Source organism: Bos indicus x Bos taurus, chromosome 25 (genome assembly GCF_003369695.1).
Source record: "Bos indicus x Bos taurus breed Angus x Brahman F1 hybrid chromosome 25, Bos_hybrid_MaternalHap_v2.0, whole genome shotgun sequence".
Lineage (NCBI taxonomy): Eukaryota > Metazoa > Chordata > Mammalia > Artiodactyla > Bovidae > Bos > Bos indicus x Bos taurus.
In genome coordinates, this window is record NC_040100.1 from 3379179 (window position 1) to 3404048 (window position 24870).

At 53.8% G+C, this 24870-nt stretch overlaps 2 protein-coding genes across 11 annotated transcripts in view; both read right to left on the minus strand.

Annotated features, from left to right (window-relative positions):
- Window positions 1-24870, minus strand: part of LOC113883187 (monocyte to macrophage differentiation factor 2) — a 125584-nt gene that overhangs the window by 31457 nt on the left and 69257 nt on the right. For 8 of the 10 annotated variants that reach the window (XM_027526608.1, XM_027526607.1, XM_027526609.1 and 5 more), the window contains one exon: window positions 19512-20110. In XM_027526608.1, coding sequence (XP_027382409.1) covers window positions 19512-20110 — 599 coding nt within the window. Of the gene's footprint in view, window positions 1-19511; window positions 20111-24137; window positions 24258-24870 lie in introns of those variants that run through there. The other 2 variants (XM_027526614.1, XM_027526619.1) reach the window with 2 other exon arrangements.
- On the minus strand, window positions 5045-9396 carry PAPOLB (poly(A) polymerase beta). Its single transcript, XM_027526624.1, has one exon. The coding sequence runs from the start codon at window positions 9176-9178 to the stop codon at window positions 7250-7252; it is 1929 nt and encodes a 642-aa protein (XP_027382425.1). The 5' UTR covers window positions 9179-9396; the 3' UTR covers window positions 5045-7249.

Below are 24870 nucleotides of genomic sequence, written 5' to 3' on the forward strand. Positions count from 1 at the left end.
GGTGTGAGCACAGACTCTGGCTCTGTGTACCTCTAGCTCATCCCTGTTCGGTGCCGTGCGGTATTTCACCCTGAGGTATTTAAAGGGGCCATTCTTCCTGCTGACCAGTGAGAAGTCTCCAAGATGGCCCCAAGGGATCGCCTGCTTTTCGAGCTCTTCTGGAGTCTCCTCCTGTTTAACCACAAGGACACAGCGGAAGTGGTGGTGTGACTTCCACATTCGGGTCCTGAAGACACTACAGCTTGTGCCTTGCACTCTCAGATCACGTGCCGGGGTTAAAGTCAGCTGCCACACCGTGAGGACCCTCCGTCAACCTACGGAGAGCTGGGGCCTCCTGCCAACAACCAGCATCAACCTACCAGCCGGCATCACAAATGTTAAATCACCTTAGCATTCCAGAGATCCATCAAACTTGCTCAGGATGGTTTGGTATACATTTCTGGTTTGGGTTTAGTTTTCATATCCACATTTGGCTGATAACTTTTATCATGTTCTGCTTCTCTGGTTTTTACATAAAGGTTATATTTGTTGTATAGAAAAAAAACATTTCTTCTTTTTCTGTTTTCTGGCATAGTCTGATGTAAAATATTGGAATAAATCTTCTCATTGAACATCGGGTAGAATTGGCCTGTACAACCTTCTAGGTCTTATGCTTTTTGTGATTTTACTTTGGTTTTGATTGGGGACGTCTTCAAACTACTCAAGCCATTTCTTTCAAGGTTATAAGTCCATTCAGGTTTTCTGTCCTTCAGTAAGTCTGGGTAGGTTATCTCTGTGTAGATTGCCCATTTCAACTAAGTTTTCAACTTTACTGGCATAAAGCTTTATAACGTATCGCTTATGTGTATCATCTTCAGCTTTCCTCAGTCTTCCCAGTTTTGACTATTGTAAGTCTTTCCAGAGAACCTCCTCTCCGCTTTGTTGGCCCTCCGCACTGCATGTGTATCCCTGTCTCCACTCTCTGCTCTCTACTGCTTCTCTGAATTTGTCGTGTCCTTTCTAACCCAGCTCTGAAGGCACTCAGCGCATCAGTCTTCAGTCTTTATTTTCCTAGGGCAGCGTTTACAGCCAGGCACCCCCTCTTCTGAACATCACGGCCGCAGCCACAAGCTGCCTTTTCATTACTCTTCAGTTCTAATTCACAGTAAAGTGTCTTTTTTGATCCTTATTCGGAAGTCTTAGTGTCTAAATGTAGGAGTGTGCAAGACGCTCTATCGTTGTATTTCAACACCCATTCTGTCCTGTTTTCCTCTCACGTAACAATGGGGATGACGATTACCCGTCCAACGAGCACGGACTACGCCTTCTGGCCTCCCTTGTAGGTAGGCAGGGCCTTCTCGGGCTTCCCTGGTAGCTCGGGTGGCAAAGAATCCACCTGCGATGCAGGAGACCTGGGTTCAATCCCTGGGTCAGGAAGATCCCCTGGAGAAAGGGATGGCAACCCACTCGTGTTCTTGCCTGGAGAATCCCATGGGCAGAGGAGCCTGGCGGGCTACACTCCATGGAGTCGCAGAGAGTCTGATGCGACTGAGTGAGAAACTCGTGGGGCCTGCTAAGTTCCAGTCAGCAGAAGACGAGGGCGCGTCATCCTCCAGGACAGGGTCTGCGGGGACAGCGTCACCCCTCCCCGCCCCTTCCTTCCTCCAGCCTTACATGAAGATGTGGCGGCAGTGGCCATGCCGTCGCCCTGCACCTGGAGGTGACCCCGGGGATGGAAGGCACGAACTGCAGCGGTGGGGCTTGCCCTGGGGAAGCCGGGGTCCCTGGGGGCCAGGAAAGTGTCCCCACTGGCCCCGAACCGACTCCCTCTGGACGTGAAAGAGAATCTCCCTGTACTGGGCTCAGTCATTGTCAAATGCAATGTCTGGTCAAATGCAATTCCTAACTGACGAAGACGTGTTTAAGACAACCCTCTGGAGGTGGCCCTGGGGTACAGTGGGCAGCCCACTGGACTTCAGGAGATGACATCACCTTGGTGCTAGGTTTCCTGATCAGACATCACACACACAGAAGCATTTACAACTTGGATTAACAATAAGACCAACACCACCTCCTCCCCCACCCACCCTGCAAGAGGAGGAAGGCTTCCCGTCCGCCTTCCGGCACTGCGGCCCCCTCCTGCCCCTGTGGCCCCAGCTACTCTGGATTCTGCTCCACTTTCCCTGGTTTCTCCCTTACACTCCGCAGTTGTGCTAAATGACACTGCCCTACTTTGCTTCCTTTAAACCTCATACAGAATGGCCACACTGTGTATTTTCCTGTGCATTTCTTTTCCCCCCAGCGTTAGGAAATGCAGCTATTAATATTATCCAGACACACGAGGCCTGGGTCCATGTTATTTACTGCATGACTACACCGCGCGCCCTCCACTCCGTGCTAATGGAGATGTGCGTTTTTTCGGGCTTCAAGCTATTACAAAATGCTGCTGTTTCACTCTCCTCCTCATCTCCTGGGGACCGTGGGGCAGTCTCTCTAGCAAAGTGCTTCCTGAATTGGCACACGTGGGAACCGAGGACATCCACGTGGCATGCGGGAGGTAAGCTAGAGGGGTTGAGGGGTCTGCAGAGGTGGCCCAGACTCTGGCCGCCCCGACAGACGAGGGAGCAGTCAGATGGAGGGCACCAGAGCCCCACGAGCAGGGTGGAGCCCTGTGGGCGCATCGCCACACTAGCAGAAAGCCCACACCTCCTGAAGGGACCAGTCTGCATTGCAGCCCACTGGCCATCACATCAGCGCGCCCCCTCCTCACCAAACCTCAACGCTGTCAGACTTCATTTTTGTTAAAAAAAGAAAAAGGAAAAACAGCTCTGTGGTCTTAATTCCCACTTTTCTCACCACTAACGAGAGGCAGCACCCTTTCCCGATCACTCTTATTTCCTCTTCTGTGAAGTACCGAAGCATCTCTTTCGCCCGTTTATTGGGTTGCTTCATCTTTTCAGAGACCTCCTCCCCACATTGTTAATATCTCCTGGACTGTGACTGTCTGATGTATTATGAAATCTCCGTGCTCACAGCCTGTTTTCCACTTTTCACTGTTCATCACTTGATAGAATAAGAGACTCTGTCTGTCCGTCTCTTCACGACTTTAGCGCTTTTGTGTCTTCTTTAGGAAATTTTTTTCTGTGCTGTTTATCATTCATTCCCAACTGTTTTGCAGTCAGAGAACATGTTCCATGAATCAAGTAATTTAAAATATGTTCCATGAATCATGTAATTTAAAATACGTTCAAGCAGAAAGTAAAGAGAGTTTTACTTTCTGGTTGAACATGAGGGTGTGTGTGTGTGTGTTACATGCCCAGTGTTTATTTGACAATAAAATGCATTTCTAATTGTTGAGTGGAAGGTTCTACAACAAACGTCCAATAGATCAGAGATAACAACTGCCGGTGGGGGGAACGGGCGACAAACCCAGCCTGGGCGTCTGCTGACACACATTCCGTGCTGAGCTCCCTTAAAAGGCAGAGTTCAGCAGCTGAGACAGAGACTGCAGACCCTCACAAGACTGAAAACACTTCCTAGCTGGCCCTTTATGGGCTTCCCTGGTGGCTCGGGGTAAAGAATCCGCCTGCCATGCAGGAGACGGAGGAGACTCCAGTTTGATCCCTGGCTGGGGAAAATCCCTTAGAAGAGGAAACTGCTACCCACTCCAGTACTCTTGCTTAAAAAGTCCCACGGACAGAGGAGCCTGGCGAGCTGCAGTCCCTGGGGTCGTAGAGTCGGACACGACTGAGCACCATTCCGCCACCACCTAGCCCTTTACAAGAAATGTTTGCCAACTCCTGTTGTATGTTCAAAACTATTCCCTTTTTGTCTGCTTAACATCAATTAACGAAAGGAGCTGTGTAAAAACGTTCTGCGACAGGGACGCTTCTGGCAGACCGTGACCTGTTTACCTTGAGGCTCTTAGATGTGGACACGAAGCCGCGCCCCTTCCTGCCGCAGCTCCTCTCCTCTCCCTGCCGCACTGGTCCCTTCTGCCCCTGGCAATTATTTTCAGCTTGAAGCGTTTGGATGACACTGTCACTCTAAGAGCTTTTTGTTGGCCTTCCTTCCTCTCTCTCAGGTCTTACATTCTGGGTGTGCCGCTCGTAAACAGAGCGCAAGCAGCTGAACGCGGTTTTTCCACAGACTCCGACAACCTCCGCTTTAGTCAGGATGTTTAGCCCACTTATGCGTACAGTGACGTACTTGGCTTCATGTCCCCCATCTTAGACGGGGGGACTTCCCACCTGCCTCGTTCCTGGCTTTCTCTGAGAGACTTGCACCGGGCAGCTCAGCCGGCACGCGGGCTCTCTGTTCCCTGACCACGGATGGACGCTCGCCCCTGCCTTACAAGTGCTGAGGTGTAATCACTGGGTCACCAGCGAAGTCCCCTCCCTACCTTCTTTTGAATTAGGAATTTTTTAACTCTATTTTTTAACCATTTTCCCCCAAAAGAAAGTGGTTTATTGCTTTTACGACAAAGTAAGATGCTCTCAGAAATTTTTTTTAGTGAAGAAAATTCTTTTGGAACTTTAAGACTTTTCTAAAATACTATTTTTGTCCGCTTCAATACAGAAAGGTCTCCGGAGGCCACTGCCGGGGCTGGAAGGCGCAGTGTGCGGCCCTGGGTCCCCTCCCCACCGCTGGCTGAAGCCTCCTGTTCAGAAGCAGGGCTGGCACTGTCGGTGCCCCCTGCCCCGCCGCCTGGGGCGCCCCTCTGCCAGCACCCACTCCAGCTCTTCCTCACCACAAGACCCCTCCCCGCCACAGCATCCCGTACAGGAGCCTGGGGGGGCAGGCAGGGGGCCAAGCTGCTTCTGGTCAGGCTGGCTCAGAAGGAAAGCCAGAGGCCATGTGTTCAGTGCTGCTGCTTAAGGCCCTAGTCTGGCTGTGGGGTCAGCATGCTTGAAATGAAGTGTTAATCTTTTCAGGCTTCTCCCTAACGCTGTAACATGAACTCTAGACTTCAAATAAAGTGGACAGGTTCATCAGCGTCTCTCCCTGCTGGAGCACTGTAAGAACAGCTGAACTGTTATCCTCAGGTTTAAATCCCTCTGCTTGCTTCTTTCTCGTTTATTTTTATTGTTTTTTTTTTTTTAATGGAGAAATACATCATCTCTTTTCAAAATAGCGCTTGAAAAATACAAGGAGTACAGATACTATAAAACAAAGCAAACTCCAGTCATGAGACACTACGCACACAGTATGAAAAAATAGTCCGATATTCAGGTAATGAAAACTAGAATTAAAAAGCTCCAACTTTCCAGCTTGGAAAAACAAGTACAATTACACGAAACATTTAATAAACTAATTTTCCCCCAATGTGTGAACAAAACGACAGGACTAAATTTGTGCCTGGCAATTTCAGTGACACAACAGCTATTCAAAATACACAGGTACTGTACACACGTCACCTGATTTTATTGTAGCAGAAGGGAAGAGGACCACACAGGTAGCAGGAACACCGTGTACTAGGCGTCAGGAGGTCATGGTGAACAGAGTCTCAATTACTGCACAGCCCACAACAGAAACGACTAGAATCCAACTTTGGGGGAATTATTCAGAAGGACGGGGAAAGAGTTTAAGAAGCTGCAGTTTGAGATGAAAAATGCACGTGTGGTAAAAAGGAACACTGACAGGGGATGGGAAGAACCAGAACCAGGCTGTGGAAAACCTGTTAGGTGTGCTACTACGCCCAGAGTAAGACCGAGCTCTCATCACCTACAAGCGCGGGCATTCCTGGTTTCAACATGAATGTTCTGCGGCTTAACTATGAGCGGTCTTTTTTTTTTTTTTTTTAATTTAAAGAAAGGTATTTTAAATCTTTTGCAGGATGAATGAGTAGAAAGCTGACCAGATGTCAAGTGCTTGCTAGAAACTTTTTATGTTTCTACATGTAAATTTCACTAATGAATTTTAGTAAGTCATTACAAATAAAAATTGATTTAAAATTCTAGAGAAAATGCTTTTGCTTACACGTTTAAATTAGAAATTAACTTTACCATAAGCAGGTATTCTGTGGAGTATACACATCTTCTCTTACGTGGAGACTGAACGGCCATCCAAGATGGATAACATGCTTCACAGGAATTACTTTTAGTAAAACTTCACTCAATACTAGCCAGGGGGCCACAGGACTGTTGGTTTCACATCATGGTTGAGAAAACACGAGCATACTGAGTTTTCTGTGAAACAATATACAAGCGCATCTTGTGCACACAAGCAGAGAAGGCAGTGGGGGTGGGGGGTACAGGAAGTTTTTCCTTGTTTTAAGACAAATGATTAAGGATAAGAGAACATGGAGCTTTGTTAGCTCCATACAGTATCTGCCGTCTGACTGCTGATTGTTCGCACCCTCAAACAGCTGTACAGATGAAACCAGTGTCTCCTTTCTTGATCCTGTCCCATCAAAACCAAACACTTACTAATTACTGCTCCAGCGCCAAGCGCATATCCTAAGAGCTGGTACTTGGTCTGAAAGGGTGACCTCACAGGGCTGAGCCAGGTGGCCTCGATGCCTGTGAAGCACAGCACACCACTCGCCACACAATGGGAACCCACCACAAGATTAATAATGAAGAACGCCCTTCAGGAAAAAACTGAAATCCATCAAGCTGAAAAGGCTAAAATTAGTTCTACTTTCTAATAAAAATATACATAAAGTGCATCATCAGCATAAGGAATTCTGATACCAGTTTGTATTGCAAACTTCCCCCAACAATGCACCCAACATCAATCCCGTCCAGATGTCAGTCAAGGGTACAAATATAGCTGGAGGGGTTTTTTCCTCCTAAAGGGCAGGTGTCTTTTGAAATAGCATAACTGTGGCTAACACGTAAGTATCCTGACACATTAGTAACAGTACTTCCAGCTTCACATACTAACCTGGACTTCTGATCAAGATTAGCCCATAAGAGAAGTCACCAAATACACCTACTAGACCTATCTGGAACCGTATCTAGTCTGGTACCCTTCATTCTCCTCCATTAGCATGTGAAGACAGCAGGCTGAGTTGGCAGATACTGTTTATGGACCTCGAGGTGTTTTTCTCAGTTCAATCTGTTTTATTGAATTCTTGATAACAGGAATAGGATCTGCAGGGAGAGCAGGGGTACTGGGAAGGTCTGCAGTGGATGTTCCCCGTGAGGCCAACAAAAGCTGCTGTCTGAATAGTTTTCAATCGAGTCACACTGGTCTCTCTCTGAGAACATTCCTCTTCTGTTTTGGCTGCCTTGGTCCTTTCTTCTTGGTGACGCGACAATGTCCTCTAGACTCCTACGATAGGATTAGCTATGCTTGTTGCTGCGCTCCCTGAAGGCCTGGGTGGATGGCTGACCAGCCGTGTTGAGGAAACAACTCTGGTGACCATGGGCTTCGGTGCTGGAGGAACAGCTGGCTGTGGAGCAGTCTGAGGGATGCTTTCGCTGGACGCACCCCCCAGGCTGTCGCTGGGATTTGCTTGCTGCAAGGAAACTTCAGGAAACTGTACGCCAGTCACAGATGCTGCCATTGCCACCGGGGCAGGACTGTTTCTGCCTTGAGTGCTGCCAGTCACTGGGCCAGTCTTCGAAGCAGCAGGAAGTGACGACACAGGTGTGCTGTTCTCACCGTTGACAGACAAGTCAAGGCTGCCGTCATCCAAGGCTGTCAATCTGACACCTTCTGTAGAAAGTGTTTTCTTTTTCTGAAGCACATGATTAGGCAGTAGTTGATGAAGTTCCTTTCTTTTCAAATGCATTGCAGCAATTTTCATGTCCATCTCAAACATTTTACTATTTATCGCTTGCCTATACACAGTGTCTGTGAAAGACTGGATATCATAGGTGAGGTCAATACTGAGAACTTCAGAGTTTTCTGGTTTTTTTAACACTAACCCAATCACCCACATTGTACGAAATTCTTCCTTGTCAGGACTCTCCTTGGGTGCTGGAAACGACTGAGGATTCACATGAGCCAGTGTAATAAATTCATTCTTCTCCAAGCTTCCGACCAGAATTCGGATTTTTGATTCCACCAAACCCACCCACTCTAGATGTTGTTTCTCTGTTGGCGCACTTGCCAGAAGCACAATATAATGCTTGTACTTCTGGAAGAAGCTGGGCGCTTCGAAAAGTTTGGACCACTCTGCCTTACTCAGCAAAATCTCATGTGTGATAGCAAGCCCTTGCTTAAACTCTTCAATCATGACCATCCGTGTTGAAACAGACACATTGTAGGTGGAGTTCTGCTGTGGGTATGCTGGTGTGATTATGGGCATGAGATGGTACCTATCACTGGGACTTACTCTTGGGTCCCAGACAGGCAAATTCAGATTCCGTTCTTCGGGCTCTTTCAGTAGCACTGGATTCGGCCATTCCCACTCAGAAAACACCAAGAAAAATTTACGGACAAGAGTTGATGCTATGGCATTTGGATAAAGCTGGCAAGTTCTTGCTACTAGCATCGCCCAGGAAACACCACCGAGGAAACCTAGTATATTGGAATAAATATTGTGGCATTTGGCCCACAGCTTGATGGCTCTCAGAGTTAATCTGAAGTTGTCAATGTTTGGTACTAGATGTAAAATCTCATCAGTTACCCGGCAACCATTAAGGCTTCTTATGCATCTTATATCTAAGTTTTTAAGCAGACTGTCATCTCTTAGGTCCAAATCTTCAGGAATAGTCTGCAGTGCTAATCTTGCAAACAAAATATCAATCTCTATCCCATCGAAACAGAGTTTGATAACTGGTACAAATGCCTCCTCAACAGCCCTTAAATCCTTTACTTCTTCATGTAGTTTCAATTTATCATAGAAGGAAGTGAAAAAGTCGCTTCGATCAACGTGTCTCGGTGCCACGCACAACGCATCGATATCTGCACCTTTCGTATGCACCCCTAACCTGTAAGAACCAAATGTAAAGATTTTCCCTCCAACATTTTCAATTACAGCTTGTGGAAGACTCTTGCTTTCACTGATTTCTCGTATCCATTCCTTTACCAGATTATTTAATTTCTCCAAAATTAAAATCCTGCGCTGCAGTTCCTCTTCCTCTTCAAAAACCCCGAAGGGCTTCAGAGTTTCAATTAATTTCTGGGTAAGTATGCAGTCAGTCTCCCTGGGGGGTGCTAAACTGATGGGGGAAGAGATGCCGTAGTGCTTGGGCGGCGGCGGGGTCCGCTGTGGTCCCAGGGTGGTCACCGGAAACGGCATCATCTCTAGCGCTGGCCCCGCCACGCCGCGTCCCCCGCCACCGCGACCTCCGTGGCCGCCGCCCGGGTCATGATCCGCTGAGGCGGGAGGGGCGGGGCTCCTACCAGCCCAGGTCCGACCCGCTCCCGCTCCGCTCCCGCCGCTTCAAGCACCTCTCCGCGGTCCCCTCGGCCCCAACATGGCGCCTGGGCCCTCGCCGCTGCGTTCTAGAACGCCCACGCACGCCACGCCGCGCGCCACGCACGCCAGTCGCCGCGCCCGCCACGCCTGCCACGGCGCATGCGCACGCGCAGAGCCTCACGGGGGCTGTAGTTCCGGGGGCTCCGCCCCAGCATCTGGCCAGTCCGGGCAAGCAGGGGTGCGCCCCCGGCTCCGGCCGTGTCAAAGCCGTGTGGGACGTTTGCCCAGACCTACCGTCCATCTGCTCGCTAGCCATTTCCTCTTCGCCGGGTCTCCGTCGTCTCCCGCGGCACCTTCAGGGGCCCTCTGCCCTCATGCCCGTCCTTGAGGACCCCTGCACAGCGGGGTCCGTTGTGGGGGAGCTGCTCTGTCGCGTGCCCCGTGGTCGGCTACCTGGGTGGCGGGGCAGCCGCGACCGCAACTCCGGGATCTCGGTCCTGTCCTGTCCAGCTCCGAGGGTCCCATCTGCTGACCTCTGGTTTCTGCGGCTCCCGGTGCGGACTCTGCAGCCGGCTAGCCTGCTGCTCGCCGGTCTCGTCTTTGTGACAGCTGTAAAAATCCGTCTGAAGTGTCCTGCGGCATCTCCACCAGGGAGCAAGGGGCGAACCTCTCGTTCATCTCACGCGGCGAACGCCGAGTCATGCTCCCGGGTGACTCTCGGGCACGTCCGTGGGGTATGTCCTCGCTCCATTCTCTTGGCCCTCTTCGTGGGGACATGTGACAGACCTTCTCATCAGCTCCCCATGACTCTCAGCCCGTTTCTGTCTGCATGATGCCGGGCCTACCTTGTTCTCTAGTTCTCTTCAGACATATCTAGTCTGCTGTTTAAGCCATCACCAAAGTGTCCCTTTATGAACTTGCATTTTATTACTAAAAGCATCTTTTTCTTTTCCAAATCCTCCCTGCCTTTTGGGATGACATTCTGTTCTTTCCTGTTTCCTTTCTACCTTTTATTTCATTAAATAGTTTAAATCTACTTACTCAATATTTTATAACTAAGGGTTCCAGTTCCCAGGTTCTTGAGAATTTGAGTCTACAGTTTTCTACTGACTCATTTCAAGTAGCATCACTTCATGTGTCTTGTTATTTGGGGTTGTGAGCTCATCTCTGGCCAGATTTGGGAGACCTGTGTGGAAGCATGTCCTTCCAAAGAGTACTTTGTGCTATCGGATGTCCTTGTACATCATCAAATTATGTACAATGTAATTTCGTATCCACATCACTTAAATAGTACAATTCTGAACTCCAAACGTGAGGGGAAGAGTGCTTTTCAATTCTAGGAAAGAATATTCAGTTTTTCCCACCCAGAGCCCAGGTCAAGAGAGAGAACTCTGTCATCTTTTACCAGGTAGCAAACTCTTCCTATTTTGTCTTTTCATTGAGTGTGTCCACCTTTATAGTTTCCAAATATATATGAGGTTTCAGTTCCAGCTCCCTACATCTTTCTTGGACAGCTATTAAACTTAAGTCTCTCGGTTACAAAGACTGGCAAATACCTGCAAGGCAACTGTGGCTTCATCATCAGCTCAGATTCTAAGGCCCTCATTTTCTCATTTTTCTTCACCCCTAGGGATTCCTTTATTTGGGGAGGTTCTCAGCTATGCATCTAAAAGGAGAATTGTTACAGTTCATCCAGCACTTCCAGGTACTTTATACAGAAAGATCTTCCAGGCTAATTAACCCCACATATTGCCAGAAATATAAGCACCACTTTCTCAACCTATTTCAACGTGGTATGTGTGCTAAACGTTCTAGCAACACAGCTGCCAGGAGGGCCTCTAGTGACCATGTTGCTTAACACAGTGGCTTCAATGGTGCACACCTTCTTGGACCTCGAGTAGACTCACACTGGCCTCCACGGCGTCACACGCTGTGTTGTCTTGTACGTCTCTGGTCTCCCCTCAGTCTAATTTGCTCCTGCATTACTTTTCCTCTAAAGTTGGAGCTCTCCCAGTTTCCTTGTTAGGCCCTTGACTCTTCTCACTGTACATGTATTTATTACCTGGGTCATCTATCAATTTTCACAGCTTAAGTATCACCTATTAACAGCTTAAGTTTTTATAACCTGCTCTCTTCTAAGCTCCAGATCCACATCATCCTCTGACTTCCTTCCTGACACCTCCACTTGGATGTCTCAAACTGGACACAGTCTACAGAGAACTCTTACTCTTCCCTCCATAACCTGTTCTCTCTGGGAAGTCACCACTTTGGTAAATGGCACCTCCATCTACACAGCTGCTGTTATCAGAAATCTGGGCATCATTCTTGACACCTCTTTCTCATCTTTGACGTCCAGTTCATTTACAAATATTGATGATTCTACCTCCAGAATATATTTGCCATTCATCACCTTCTACCTGCTTTTTCATAACTCTGGTCTAAGCTATGGAGAAGGAAATGGCACCCCACTCCAGTACTCTTGCCTGGAAAATCCCATGGATGGAGAAGCCTGGTAGGCTGCAGTCCATGGGGTTGCTGAGGGTCGGACAGGACTGAGCGACTTCACTTTCACTTTTCACTTGCATGCATTGGAGAAGGAAATGGCAACCCACTCCAGTATTCTTGCCTGGAGAATCCCAGGGACAGGGGAGCCTGGTGGGCTGCCATCTATGGGGTCGCACAGAGTCAGACACGACTGAAGTGACTTAGCAGTAGCAGTCCAAGCTACCATCAACTTTCACCTAGACTCCTACAATAAAGTAATTAATCTATTACTGACTTTTCAAAGTATTCTCTACCCAGTAGCCACATTAGTCTTTAACCCCTTCAGTGGCCTCCCATTAAACTTAGTCTAAAATCCAAACTCCCTAACATCCCCTACCATCTCTCCAGCTTCACCTCTCACAGCCTGCCCCGCCCTCTGGCTGCCTTGCCTTTTGGCAACTCACATTTGTCTCATTCTCTCAGATGTTAAAAAGCAGACACATCACTTTGCCAACAAAGGTCTGTCTAGTCAAAGCTATGATTTTCCCAGTAGTCATGTATGGATGTGAGTTGGACCATAAAGAAGGCTGAGTGTCAAAGAATTGACATTTTCAAACTGTGGTGCTGAAAAACACTCTTGAGAGTCCCTTGGACTGCAAGGAGATCAAACCAGTCAATCCTAAAGGAAATCAACCCCTAATATTCATTGGAAGGACTGATGTTGAAGCTCCAATACTTTGGCCACCTGATGCGAGCAGCCAACTCATTGGAAAAGACCCTGATGCTAGGGAAGATTGAAGGTAGGAGAAGAGGGTGACAGAGGATGAGATGGTTGGATGGTATCACTGACTCAACTCTGGGAGATAGTGAAGGATAGGGAAGCCTGGCATGCTGCAGTCCATAGGGTCGCAGACTCAGACACGACTGAGCGACTGAACACCAGCAACGACTCGTCCCTGGGTCTCCGCACAGTGCTGTTCCCTTGGCCCAGAAGGTTCTTCCTGCCCCACCTACTGTCCACTCCTCTTCACCTTAGTGTTGTCAGTTTTGAGACTGGCTTGAATTTCATCTCAGAACATCCCTAACCTCCCTGCTAAATTAGCACCTACACTCTTCTTTTATAACACACAGAAGTCGTCATTCTGTGTTTTTCAAATTATCTTTTATTTCCCACTGCAGATTCTTAGCTCCATAAGAACATGATCTGTTTGTTAAATGCTGTTTATCCAGTACCTAGTCAAGTACCTAACATAGTAGCACTCAACAAATATTTGCTGACAAATAAACGAATGAGCGTAACAAAGACAAATCTTTTAGGACTTCGCTTAGTCCGGTGGCTAAGACTCCACACTCCTAAAGGAGGAGGCCTGGATTTGATCCCCAGTAAGGGAACTAGATCCCACAGGCCACATCTAAGAGTTCGCATGCCGTGACTAAAGATGCCACTGCTGCAAACAAGACCTGGCACAGCCAAGTGAGTATCTGAAAAGGAAAATTCCTTCACCGTCAAATCCCTGGCTAATCAATATCCAGAAGGCCCATCTCTTGAGTTTTGTTAAGGCCAAGGGACCCTTTCAAAGTTACACTCTGACTCAGGAAAATCATCTCACAACTCAGTTCACAGCCGTTCACGCCCACCGGTACCGGGCATCTCTCTGGCCGCATGACTCCAGCATCCTGTAACCCTGCAGCACCTTCTGATTTTAACCTGTTTCCAGGAAGATTTCCATGGGGCGGGGGCGCATACTCAATGCTTAAGGATACGGAATGGCTATACAAGAAAGCAGGCAGCCTGTCTGCAGAGCTGCTGTCCCACAGTAATCCAGAAGCGCCGTTCCCTAGTGGCGACCCCCAGGGGACTTGGCACAGGCCCTGGAGAGGGTCAGTGTCCCACGGTCTGTAGCAGGAAGAAGAGGATGCAGCCTGAGTGCCCACGATTAGGAGAAAGGATCATGGAGCACACAAGCAAGTGGTGGAAGCCATGCCTCAAGCAAAAGCAATGCTGCAAAAAAGAGCTGAATTTACACGCAGCACCACAAACAGAACTAAACGTTGTATCTTATCACACATTACATAGTATATAATGTCTGTAGGTGGAAAGAAAGCTTAAACTTCAATATAGTCAGATTCATCTGCCTTTCCCCCACAGTTTGTGTCCTATAAAGAAAGCTGAGCACTGAAGAATTGATGGTTTTGAACTGTGGTGTTGGAGAAGACTCTTGAGAGTCCCTTGGACTGCAAGGAGATCCAACCAGTCCATTCTGAAGGAGATCAGTCCTGGGTGTTCACTGGAAGGACTGATGCTGAAACTCCAATCCTTTGGCCACCTGATGCAAAGAACTGACTCACTGCAAAAGACCCTGATGCTGGGAAAGATTGAAGGCGGGAGGAGAAGGAGACGACAGAGGATGAGATGGTTGGATGGCATCACCGACTTGATGGACATGAGTTTGAACAAGCTCCAGGAGTTGGTGATGGCCAGGGAGGCCTGGCGTGCTGCAGTCCATGGGGTCGAAAAGAGTCAGACACAACTGAGGGACTGAATTGAAGCCTTATTTATGAAATCTTTATTTTAGCTCTATAACTTTATCTCTGATGTGGGGGTTTTTAAACTATTCGGAGTGAGGATCCAACTTCACTTTTTCTTCTTTGCACCGTCCCTAGCCATACTTTAGCCAGTTCCTTAGTGTTGTCAATTTTGAGAGTTTTGTGTCTTTCAGACATTCTGCACCAGATCGGATCGCCCCATGTCTTGTGTGTTAAGCGGTGAGCCTTCGAAGGCTCCTTAGATGACGTGGCCTGAAGTCTCCGGGGGGCGGCAGGGGAAGGTGCTGCCAGCCAGGCCCCAGGTGGGTACATCGGGCTCAGGAGACAGGGCTTCTAGGCTTCCTTCCAACACCCCGCCTCAATGTGACACTAAAGGCTGTAATGTTTTTTTTTTTTTTTAATCTAAGCAGTGAATCGAAGAATGAAACTGGTTTGTTAGCAGCTAACCAACTTTATGTTCTCTTTGAATTAAAAATCCTCAAGAACAGCCTTCCCTCGTGGTACAATGGATAAGAATCTACCTGCCAATGCAGGGGACATGGATCTGATCTGTAGTCTGGGAAGACACCACATTCCTCGGAGCCAACTAAGCCGGTGTGCCTTAACTACCAAGCCCGCACTCTAGAGCCCGAGAGCCACGACTCCTGAGCCTGCAATCCTGACCCGTGTGCCTGGGAGCCTGTGCTCTGCAGCGAGAAACCACCGCAGTGAGCAGCCCGTGCGCCGCAACAGAGTAGCCCCCTTCCACACACAACAGCAGCGACCCAGCACAGCCAAAAATAAATAATACAGATCCTCAAAGACGTCTTTTAGGCTCAGTTGATTTTCTAGTTTTAGACTGATGGGGAAAGTTGGCCATTGTCTTGCTTTTACCCACACGTAAACTAGAGTTTTCCCACAGTGACTGTCGCTGAGAACAGGCTCAAGGGGAGTCTTGTTCAAGTCTCAAGAGACAGCTGCTCTTCAGTGAGAGAAAAGAATCCAGATCACCTCCTTCATCCTGAGAGACATGTTATGAAACGTCAGATTCGTGGCAGGAGGAAAAAAAGGTCAAAAGCAAACAGCACCGAGAAGCTGGGGGGTGCGGGACAGAATTCACAGCACACAGCCGCTGAGACAGCAGCGGCCTCACCAGACGCCTGGACACCCCAGTTTAGTCAGGGCTCAGGCCTGTCCACCCCTCCGTGGACGGGATGGGACAGCAAACACACGCCCAGTCGGCTGCTCAGATGACAGGCCCGCCCCCGCCAGCCCCTCCAGCCAGCCTCGGAGGAGATGGGAGGCCGGCAGGCCCCGTGGTCGGTGCCAGAGCAGCGCGTTCCTCCTCACTCGAGCCCCAGTCTGCGCTGGTGGGCACCCAAGCCCCCTGCAGGCCACCCCACCGCCCACACCCCGCAGAAAAAACCAATCCCAGCCCTGCAGCCTGAGGTGCACCTTGAAGCCCAGACCTACAGAGGAGCTTGCCTTTCTAGTTTGCATCAACCCTTAAGCAGGCATTTAACGAGCACCTGCTGTGTGCCAGACCACACTGACACCGCAGGACGATGGGGACAAGCCCAGGGCTGATGCAGAGACGTCCCTGCAGAGAGAACCTCACGACACAGCAGCTTTAGAAACCCTCTCAGCTTGCCTCCCTCAGAAGAGGGCACCCAGAGTCAAGGAGGCCCTGCCTCCCAGACGGGAACAAGGCCAGGCAGGCCGCAAGGAAGGCACCCCAGTCCCTTAGGCGGGGCCCCAATGCCCAGCCTGGCCGAGGGCCCAGGACACACGGCCTCGGGCACCTGCAGGAGGCACAGGCGCAGCCGGCAGGCTGAGTTCCTGCCTTGTCAAGGCCACCGCGTCCAAATCAGTGGTTCCCACTTGAGGGCGAACTTGCCCCCTGGCCACCCAGCCAGGCCCAGAGACATCTGTGGTTGTCACAACTGGGGGGCAAGGCTGGGACGGAGCTAAGCGTCCTACTGGGCCCAGGGCGGCCCCGACAGCAGAGACCTGCCGGCCCGGAGTGCCCTGGGGCTGTGGGTGAGAACCCAGCTCACAAGCTCGCCTCTGATCCGGGACACAAAACAACCCCACGCTCTTGCCTTCCCTTGCCACTGACGAAAACCACATGGCCCACAGCCCTCCCCGGGGTCAGCAGAAGTGACTGCCACCTTTTTCCAGGGGACAGGCCCAGAGCCCTCTCCACGGGGCATAAGCCCTGGATGCCAGCCTCTGGGAACAGGCGGGAGCAGCTCTGGCCCCCGCCCGCACCACACGGGGCTGCCATCCTCTGGAAATCGTGGGCAGGCTGGCAGCTGGGAAAAGGCAGTATTTATGGAAAACACGCGCCAGCACTGCCCACACACACACTACGGGCACGTAATGACGGCCGGACGGTCCTGGAGCGCCGCGCGGGGTCTTCCTCCAGCGCCCTCGGACGGCGCCTTCCACCGCCTGGCCAGGAGGGGCGTCCCGGTCACCCAAGGATGCCTTGGGGGCTCCTGGAGCCTCCAGGATGCACGAGGGGGCTTTTAACCTGGCACAACCAATGAGCCCCACACAGGCGCTCTTCTGACGTGAGGACCAAATGGGAAAACCACTATCGTCGTGACTGTTCAGTAACCTGACACCTAGGGAGGCGGGCACTCGTTCACATCCGCACGTGTCCACGCGCACTCGTCCACACACATGCACACATGTCCACACAGGCGGTCCAGTCCTCTCGCACCCTTCTCCCGACGAGGTGGACCGTCCACTCCCAGGGGCTAGAGACACCGTCACCCATCTTCAGGGAAGGAGGCAGGGAATCTGGTGTCTGGGTGCCCACCACAGCCCACACCGCCTCACAGCCTTCGGTGACACTCGGGTCACTCAGGGCACCTACAGCATCTCGGGGCTCATCACGGGCCACCCAGGAGGTGGGGCGCCCCTTCTCTGGAGACACTAGTGTTAGAAACAGCGGCAGAGGCCGCCAGGGAGGAGCAGTCAGAGGGGCTCACAGACCACCCCCCCGACAGCAACACCTTCACCCTTCAGTCTCTCTGCAGGCCCCGCCATCACGAGGAGGCGGGGGCCCTGGACCCCGGGGCGCACTAGGAGGTGAGGGGCACCTGGGGACCCAGGGGCTGCAGCGAACTCTACACGGGGGAACAGTGCAGACTGAGAGTTCACACGTGCGAGCGTGTGCACACAGCTGGGTATCACCAGGATCCCCAGACACCTGACACAGGGGCCCTGGACTCTGGTGAAGCTCCACCGCCCGTGCACTGTGGAGCGGGGCTGGACGGGGCGGGCCTCCTGCAGGGTCCTCGGTGCTCACTCTGCAGCATGGTCACTGGCCGGGGGGACGGTCCAGCCAGGAGGCACAGGGCACCCAGGCCACGCCCAAGTCGGAGGCTGGCCAGAAAGGCCAACTCCCTGGGGCCCGGGAAGCCTGCTCCAGGCAGGTAACACAACCCGCTTCCAGCCCAGATAAGTGTGTCAGTGAAACCCCACCCAGGTCAATAGACTCCTTCTCTGAAAACCACCCCCAGACTGAATAGGCTGGGCGCCTTCTCCTGCCTCAACAGTATAAAAGGAACAGATCTAAACAGTGTCATGGAACAGGAGACAAAGCCCTGCGCCCCCAGATGGCATCCGGCCCCGTGGCTGCCCTGCTCCCCCTCCGCTCAAGCAGTCACCCCCATAACACAGAGTGGCCCCCCAGGGCCCACCCAGGACCCGCAGAACCGGCGGGGCCGGCCCAGCCCACATACTCTCTGCTCTCCGTCCAGCAGAGGAAACGCTGGGCAACACGGTGACCGTGAGCCGAACACCCACCTCTCCGCCCATGTGCGTGACGCGGCCCCTTCCAGGCCTCCTAGAGCGAGGCGAGCAAGGAGCCGGGGCCTCGGGAGCAGCAGGGCAGGGCCGGCACGGAATCCACAGCCTGCAGCCAGGCCTGTGGGTGGGGCGTTTGGGGCGCTGGTCCGAGGAGAATTAGAAACAATAACATCGAAATTAACACAACACTGTAAATCAACTCTACTTCGATAAAATTAATTTTTTAAAAACCAATAAAAGAAACAACCCAGTAACATCAGTTACTCATTGGGCAGCTTCTCATTCTCCCAGGTGCCTGCAAATCCGCAAAACATCGTGATAACACACCTGGCCCTGTCAGAGGGACCCCAAGCCCATCACAGGTCCACTTCCGCTGTGAACTCACAGAACAAACCCCAGACGGTCATAGTCGGGACTCCGCACATACCCCTGCACCCTGGGGCCCCTGAGAGGCGAGCACCCAACCTCCAGATCACAAGACTGAGGCCAGAAGGGGTAGCGGGCTCCGCTGCCGCCCACCACCACCCGTGGCAGCCCTGGCAGGCCGCAGGCCATCAATCCGCCTGCCACACCCTTGTCCCCACACCCTGAGCATGCAAGGCAGGCTCCACACCAGAGCACACGCGTGTTCAACACACCTGGAGACACACACAGGACGTCAGCGAGGGCTCCAGCCCCCTGACCCCACGGACCAAGTGATGGGTCTCCCAAGGCCACCGAATGACCTCTGCTCTGAGCCACATGAGACCACTCCATTTGCTCACATAAAGTGATGGGTCTCCCAAGGCCACCGAATGACCTCTGCTCTGAGCCACATGAGACCACTCCATTTGCTCACATAAAGCCACCATTTTCATAAGAAACGAACGAGAAGTCGAATACGACCCGAGATATGTTTAAGAGTCTTTTGGCATTTGAAAAAAACATATATTTTTTATGGCACTTACCATGAAGATAACCAGCTTCTTTCCACCAAGTGAATAAAAGCCAGACACAAAGCAGCGGCCCTGCTGACCCGAGAGGCTGCAGGCCCCTCAGGGCCCGGGCTGCCCCAGCGAGCCTGCGGCAGTGACCCACCGCCTCCAGGCCGGGCCTCCTCCAGCCCAGGCCCCGAGCTCCAGTGCGTCCCTCATGCACCACAGCTGAGACCCCTTCCTCCAGCAGCACACAGCCCCATGTCCAAGAGGCCCCGGGAGCCTCAGACGCTGAGGGCCTTTCTGTACCACGTTTGCCACCTGCGCGGGCCGAGGTCCTCCCTGCCCCACAACTCCACAAGGTGGCATGGAGTCGGCACCAGCAGGCACCCGCTGTGTGGACAGGCCCCTCCATCTGTTCCCCTCCAGACACCCCCGCGTCCCCCGAACCCCCACCTTCACCGCCTCACCTGCCGTCATGGTGTCCACGTCCTTGGCGGCCAGCTCCTCCACCTCCGACCTCTTCCTCAGCTCAAACCTCCGGGACAAGCCTTCTCGGGGCTTCCATAACTCCTGGATCAGGAGGGGCTTCTCGTTGTCGCCGAACACCCGGAAGCCCTGAGCCTGCCACGCATGCCCGCCACCGCTGGCCTGGCCCACGACATCGCACAGCACGAACTGGGCGGCACGCTCGGGGCTCAGTGCGTAGCGCTCCAGGGCCTCCCTCACCAGCTCCCGGGCGCTGGACGTGCCGGTGGCCAGGACGCTCTTGTAGTGGGTGCCTGAGCACACGCTGTCCCCGAATACCTTCAGGACCCCGGGGGCCGAGAGCTGCGTGGACAGCTCGGCAGGGTCATCGCTGGCACCCAGGCCTGAGTAGGGGGTGTCCAGGTCGCGGTACTTGTAGCTCAGGGTCCGGGACAGCACACTGGACAGCAGCTGGCCCTGCCGCTTCAGCTTGCTCTTGGCGGGTGGGGACATGATGAAGTGGGTCCCATAGAACATGGTGGGCTCGTCTTCACCGACGAGCACCCGGGACTCCGGCCAGCGGCAGGGAAGAGGCCGCGTCCTGGGAGAAAATGAAAGGTGGGTGAGCACCGACCAGCAGGAGCCCACAAGGCTAGGGAGAACTTCACCAGACTGGACGGCTGCCCAGGGCCCGCTGCCCCAGCAGAAGCTGCGGACACAGCACCTTGGAGCAATCAAACAGGGAGGATACAGCCGAAGCCGGTGGGACCGCTGGGGACAGAGCATGTCTGGAGCGGCTGGGGTTCCCTTCAAGGAAAGCCATCACTAGGAAGCTCCGCGAGGTCACCCAAGGGCAGACAAGAGATGCCCAGAGCCAGGGCAGAGTCCAGCGTGCCTCCCCTAAACGCCACCTGCCCCACCTGTGCTCCGAGAGACTCAGTGCACACAGCAACGCAGCCAGCCAACAGGCAGAGACAACCGCAGACAGCCGCCCGCCATCAGCACACAAGCCCCCGACACGCTGCTCCGGGCGGACGGGTCCTGGTTTGGAGGAGCCACTTTCCAGGACGGCAGCACTCAAATGGACACATGACCACAACGGACACAAAAGGGCTCTTCCAGAAGCAGCGGAGGCATGGCTGGAATGCCAGGGTCCACCCACGGCGTCCAGCCTGGCGTGGGCCCTGGCCAGGCCAGAGGGGCCATCTTGCCGAGGAAATCAGAACACAGCGCTGAGACGCTGAGGAGTGTTCCTAAAGTCTCGACTCTCGTGCACTAGGGGCCTCAGAGGCCTAGGGTTCCAGAGAGCGGGGTTCCGGGCCCTCTCCCCACGAGCTCCGGGCGGGTGGAGGGGAAGGAAGACGTCCTCCTCCACAGAAACTCGGGGCTCACGACCACTGGGGGAGCCCAAGCACCGCCAGCTCCCGACTCTGCGCCCCCTCCAGGCAGGCAGACCAGAGAGGCAGGTCCGCTTTCTAGAAGGCTCTGGAAACCCAGGCCAGGCCCTGGTGAGAGCAGCTCTGGGCACCGGCCCCAGTGACCAGCATCAGCACGGGACTCCGCCACAGTCATCACCTCAGCCCTGACTCACAGGTGCTGGGAGGGGCTTCCCGGGGGGGAAGGGACTGCCCCAGGTGGGAGAAGTGACCAGGGAGCCCCCTGAAGACGAGGATCCACGCCCACACCACAGGACCCAAACCGGGTGAGGCCCCCAGCCCAGGCACCGACATCGAACCGCATTCTTCCCGGCTGGCTGGCCCCTGGCCCCGGGTCCCGGCCTGTGAGGTCATCACCCCCACCCCGACCCCAGGGCTGTGGGAATGAAGGCTGAGCAGCAGACCTGCCCTTCTGTTCCTCCAGAACCATCCTCAGAGGACCCTGAACTCTTCAAAATGCTCCTAACAACATCACACCCCAAAGACTGGCTTCTGAATGCTAACGCGTGCCCACTGGCTGGGCTGGGGCCCCCTGCGCTAACAGCCCGCTGTGCAGGCTCACCACCGCAGAGCCCCGTGCTGTGGGCCAGCTTTCTGAAGCCCCAACCTGCTGAAAACAGCCAGGGGTCCTCAGCGGAGGAGCGCACGAGGCCTCCGGGCTCGAGTCCAGCTGGAAAGGAGCGACTCCGAACTCCCTGAGGAAGGTGCACCAGCCTCCCAATCAGAGGCCGTGGAGTGCAGAGCTGGCTTGGCTCCCCATCTCGGACCCGTCCGCAGCCCCGACTGAACCTACCACAGAAGCGTCTCCGCTGGGCCTCACGTGACAAGCACACGGCTATGGTTCGCACACCACGCGAGTGCCTTCAAGCCACCGCACCTCCTGAGAGGCACACCACCCGCCTCAGAAAATTCCAAGTCGTGCCTCTGGCCACCACCCGTTCTCCGTGGACCTGACCCTCCATAGACGCACGGCTCACCTCGAGCACAGCCCCCTCAGTCCTGACCCAGCCCCGCGGTCCGCCAGGGATGTCTGGCAGAGAAACCTCTATGTTCGGAGATGATGTCCAAGTACAGAATAAATAAATACAATGCTGAAAATGGCGGAAGCCGTGTCTCAGCAGAAGGCCAACTCACAGAAAAGTCAGGAAGTAATAAATGCGGGGATTTAAAAGGCCCCAGACACAACAGAGGCCTTCCTAAGTGGCTCAGTGGTAAAGAACCCGCCTGCCAATGCAGGAGACACGCGTTCAATCCCTGGGTCAGGAAGATCCCCTGGGGGAAGGATAGGCCACCCATTCCAGTATTCTTGCCTGGAGAATCCCACGGACAGAGGAGCCTGGCGGGCTACAGTCCATGGGGTCAAAAAGAGCTGGACACGACTTAGCAACTGAGCAGAGCAGATACAACGAAGAAGTAAAAAGCTATTTTGCACCAGGGGGTGCATCTTTACAGGTTCCGTAAGGCTCTTACAGGTTCTAAAGCTTATGTGATTCTGCTTTAATTAAAAACAGAAAATCACAGACACATAGCTGCTACGTGTAGAGTCATGGAAGGGAGCCCCCCTCCTCTGGGGCAAAGTTAGCAACATCAACAAAAAAGGGGCAGAAAAACGTAGGAGACACTGACTCATTCCCTTCCAGCAACAGCTTCTTGAGCCCCAAGAAGTCCCAGTAAATACAGACCCTGATGGGCTGGATCCATTCTACCAGGAGACTCTCGCCTCCTCGTGATCATGCCCTCTGTGGCCACCTTCAGGGAGGGACCACGGAGCATGACCACTTGCTCACACGCACCCTTCCCCCACAATCACACAGAGAATGCAGAGTACAGCCTGTTTGTCAAAATGGGACGCCCGAGTTTTTTGCAAAGGGCAAGAGGCGTGCAGGAGTTTCCTACGGAGCGGAGCACACCCGGGGTAACAAGCTCTGTTTTTTTGGAAGCATGACCAGCCTTTTCCTCTTCTGCTCAGTCCCCTCCTCTTTCACACAAAAACTTGGGGAAACACGGGCCCAAGGCTGCAGGTCGCCTGCTGTTGCTTCTCCTGGAGAATGTTTTTCTCTTGTTCTCAAGAAAAGAGTCCAATTTCTGATGAAAACAAGCTCAAGTCACAGCAGCGAGTGAGGTCAGTGCGGGGCTGACCGAATGGGTGGAGGGACACTGCCGTTCCAAAACTGCAGTGTGGGATCCATTAGCATTTCCACCGGGGCAGGAAAGGAAGAGGGTGGATTCACAGGCTCTGTCTGATTCCGACCAGCCATAAATCCTACATTGACAGCTCCGGCCAGAGCCACACTTTTAAAAGATGAAAATAATCTAATCAGATTTAATTCAGGCGTGCTAGCCTCCTGAGAGGGGTCTGACTTTTCTGTCTGTGGGATTAAGGACTTCTCCTCTCTCCAGCATACTCCAGAGGCTGCCGGAGCTAATGGGAGACACCTGTAACTAACCAGAGACATCTGTAATCAGGGCTGGAAAATTCTTTCCAGCAATTCAGATTAATCAAACACTTGACCAGGTGCTGGGAGCCCGGGTGTCTGGGTCTGCAGCCCCGCCCCGGCCCCACCCACTGGCTCCGAAATGGGATAATCCTGTTTCTTCCGCAGGGGTCCCCAGGAGCCCCAGGCCTGCGTGTTTTCTTAAGAGACGCTATTTTGTCGAGGGGCTGGAAATGGTACAGAAATCGCTGGGAGACAATGCTTTCAGCTGGCACGCGAGCGGGGAACGTGCTACTGTGTGAACAGGAAAACCAGAACAGGCTGTGGGCGTTGCGGGGGGCGGGTGTCGCCCCGACCCTGGAGAAGAGGGTGACGGGCCCCTATGCTCCGTGCCCGCCTGCAGGCGCCCCTCTCCAAGGGGGCCGCCACGGTTGGGGGGACTGCATTCGGAGGGACGCAGGGGGCGGTGGCCGCAGGTGACCTCCTGGAACCTTCAGGCTAGGCCGCCCTCACCCCCTGCAGCTGGCCTGCGGGACCCGCCCCCCGAGACCGCGCCCGGGCCCCCGAGAGCCGCCTGTTTCCACGACAACCGGACAAGCCTGGCCCGGACGGCCCGAGAGACGCCCCGTGCGGGCCCAGCCGCCTCGGCGCGCGCCCCCCGCCCCGGGGCCTCGCCGCCCAGCCAACCTCCGCGACCCGGAGTCCCGGACGCCACGGAGCGACCCCAGCCGCCGCTTCTCGCGCACCCCTCACTCACCTCCAACGCAGCCCCCCGCCGCCGCCACCACGTTCCCGCGCGGCTTCTACCCGCGCCGTTGGCCCGAGCCCGTGTCCCGGACCCGCGCATGGCGCGACGCCTCCTGCCGGCCGCTCAACGGACGGGGGCGGTCCCTCGGGGGCGGGGCCAGGTGGGCGGGGCCTCGAGGGGCGGGGCCGGCGGCGGGAAGACGGGAGGGCGAGCTCCTCCTGCGGCCAACCCGAGACACGGAGCGGGCCTCGGGAAGGGGCGGGGCCTCCGAGGGACGAGCCGCTGGCCCAATGGAAGCCGGTGAGACCTGAGGGGGCGGGGGGAGGGGAGGGCCCCCGTGAGTGGGCGGGGCGACGAGATGGGCGGGGCCTAGGGTCCGCGGCCGCCCAATGAACGCACACAAGGCCTGGAGGGGGCGGGGCCTCGAGGGAGTGGGTGGAGCCGATGGGGGCGTGCCGGGCTCCGGCACCACGTGCCGACCAATTAATAGGCACAGACGTGCCTCGAAGGCAGAGGTGGGTGGGGCTGGCCGCAGAGAAGCGGGTGCTGGGCTGCGCACCTCTATCTTCAGCTCAAGGGGACTATGCAGGAGAGGCCGGGCCAGTGCTAAGCTCTGAGGCCAAGTGGTGGCCTCAAGCTGGGTGGGGGCGGGGGCTGGCAAACTGTTTTGTCCCCACCTTCTAGTCCCTACGTGGACAAGGCCAAGGCAAAGAGGAAGCTGGGTTAAGACAAGCGCTGATGG